The sequence below is a fragment of the Dipodomys ordii genome, unplaced genomic scaffold (assembly GCF_000151885.1).
Source record: "Dipodomys ordii isolate 6190 unplaced genomic scaffold, Dord_2.0 Scaffold91, whole genome shotgun sequence".
NCBI classification, from domain to species: Eukaryota; Metazoa; Chordata; class Mammalia; order Rodentia; family Heteromyidae; genus Dipodomys; species Dipodomys ordii.
This window is the reverse complement of record NW_012267307.1, coordinates 2,826,018-2,826,448: the sequence shown is the minus strand read 5'-3', so window position 1 is coordinate 2,826,448 and position 431 is coordinate 2,826,018. Positions and strand designations below refer to the sequence as shown.

General features: G+C 66.1%; 1 protein-coding gene across 1 annotated transcript in view; it reads right to left on the bottom strand.

The window, feature by feature from the left end:
* Positions 1-421, bottom strand: part of Znf236 (zinc finger protein 236) — a 96,493-nt gene extending 96,072 nt beyond the window's left edge. The window contains exon 1 of the mRNA XM_013026115.1: positions 204-421. Coding sequence (XP_012881569.1) covers positions 204-421 — 218 coding nt within the window. The remainder of the gene's footprint in view (positions 1-203) is intronic.
* Between the last annotated feature and the right edge of the window lie 10 nt (positions 422-431).

Below are 431 nucleotides of genomic sequence, written 5' to 3'. Positions count from 1 at the left end.
AGTGAGCAAGCAAGCTAGTGAGCGAGCAAGCCAGTGAGCAAGCAAGCGAGCGAGCAAGCTAGTGAGCGAGCAAGCAAGCGAGCAAGCAAGTGAGCGAGCGAGCAAATGAGCAAGCAAGCGCAGGGCACTCTGAAAAGTAAACGATTGGCTGGTGGGGGGAGAGGGCCGGTCCGCTCCCAGCCTGGTTAGGTCTGGGTGGGTACCGTGCCCCGCAGAGCTTCCCGCACCCGGTCTGCACCCACGCGTGCTTCCAGAGAACGCCACGCGGGCGTCGGCCTCCCGAGGAGGACTTGCGGCCAGGCCGACCTGGTCCGCGCCTGGAGAGGGCGGGCACCACGGCCAGAGCCAGGAGAGAGGTGCGGCCTGATGGGGCACAGCGACCACCTGTCACCGCCCTGAGGGCCACAGGCTGCATCCCCATCTCCGCATCC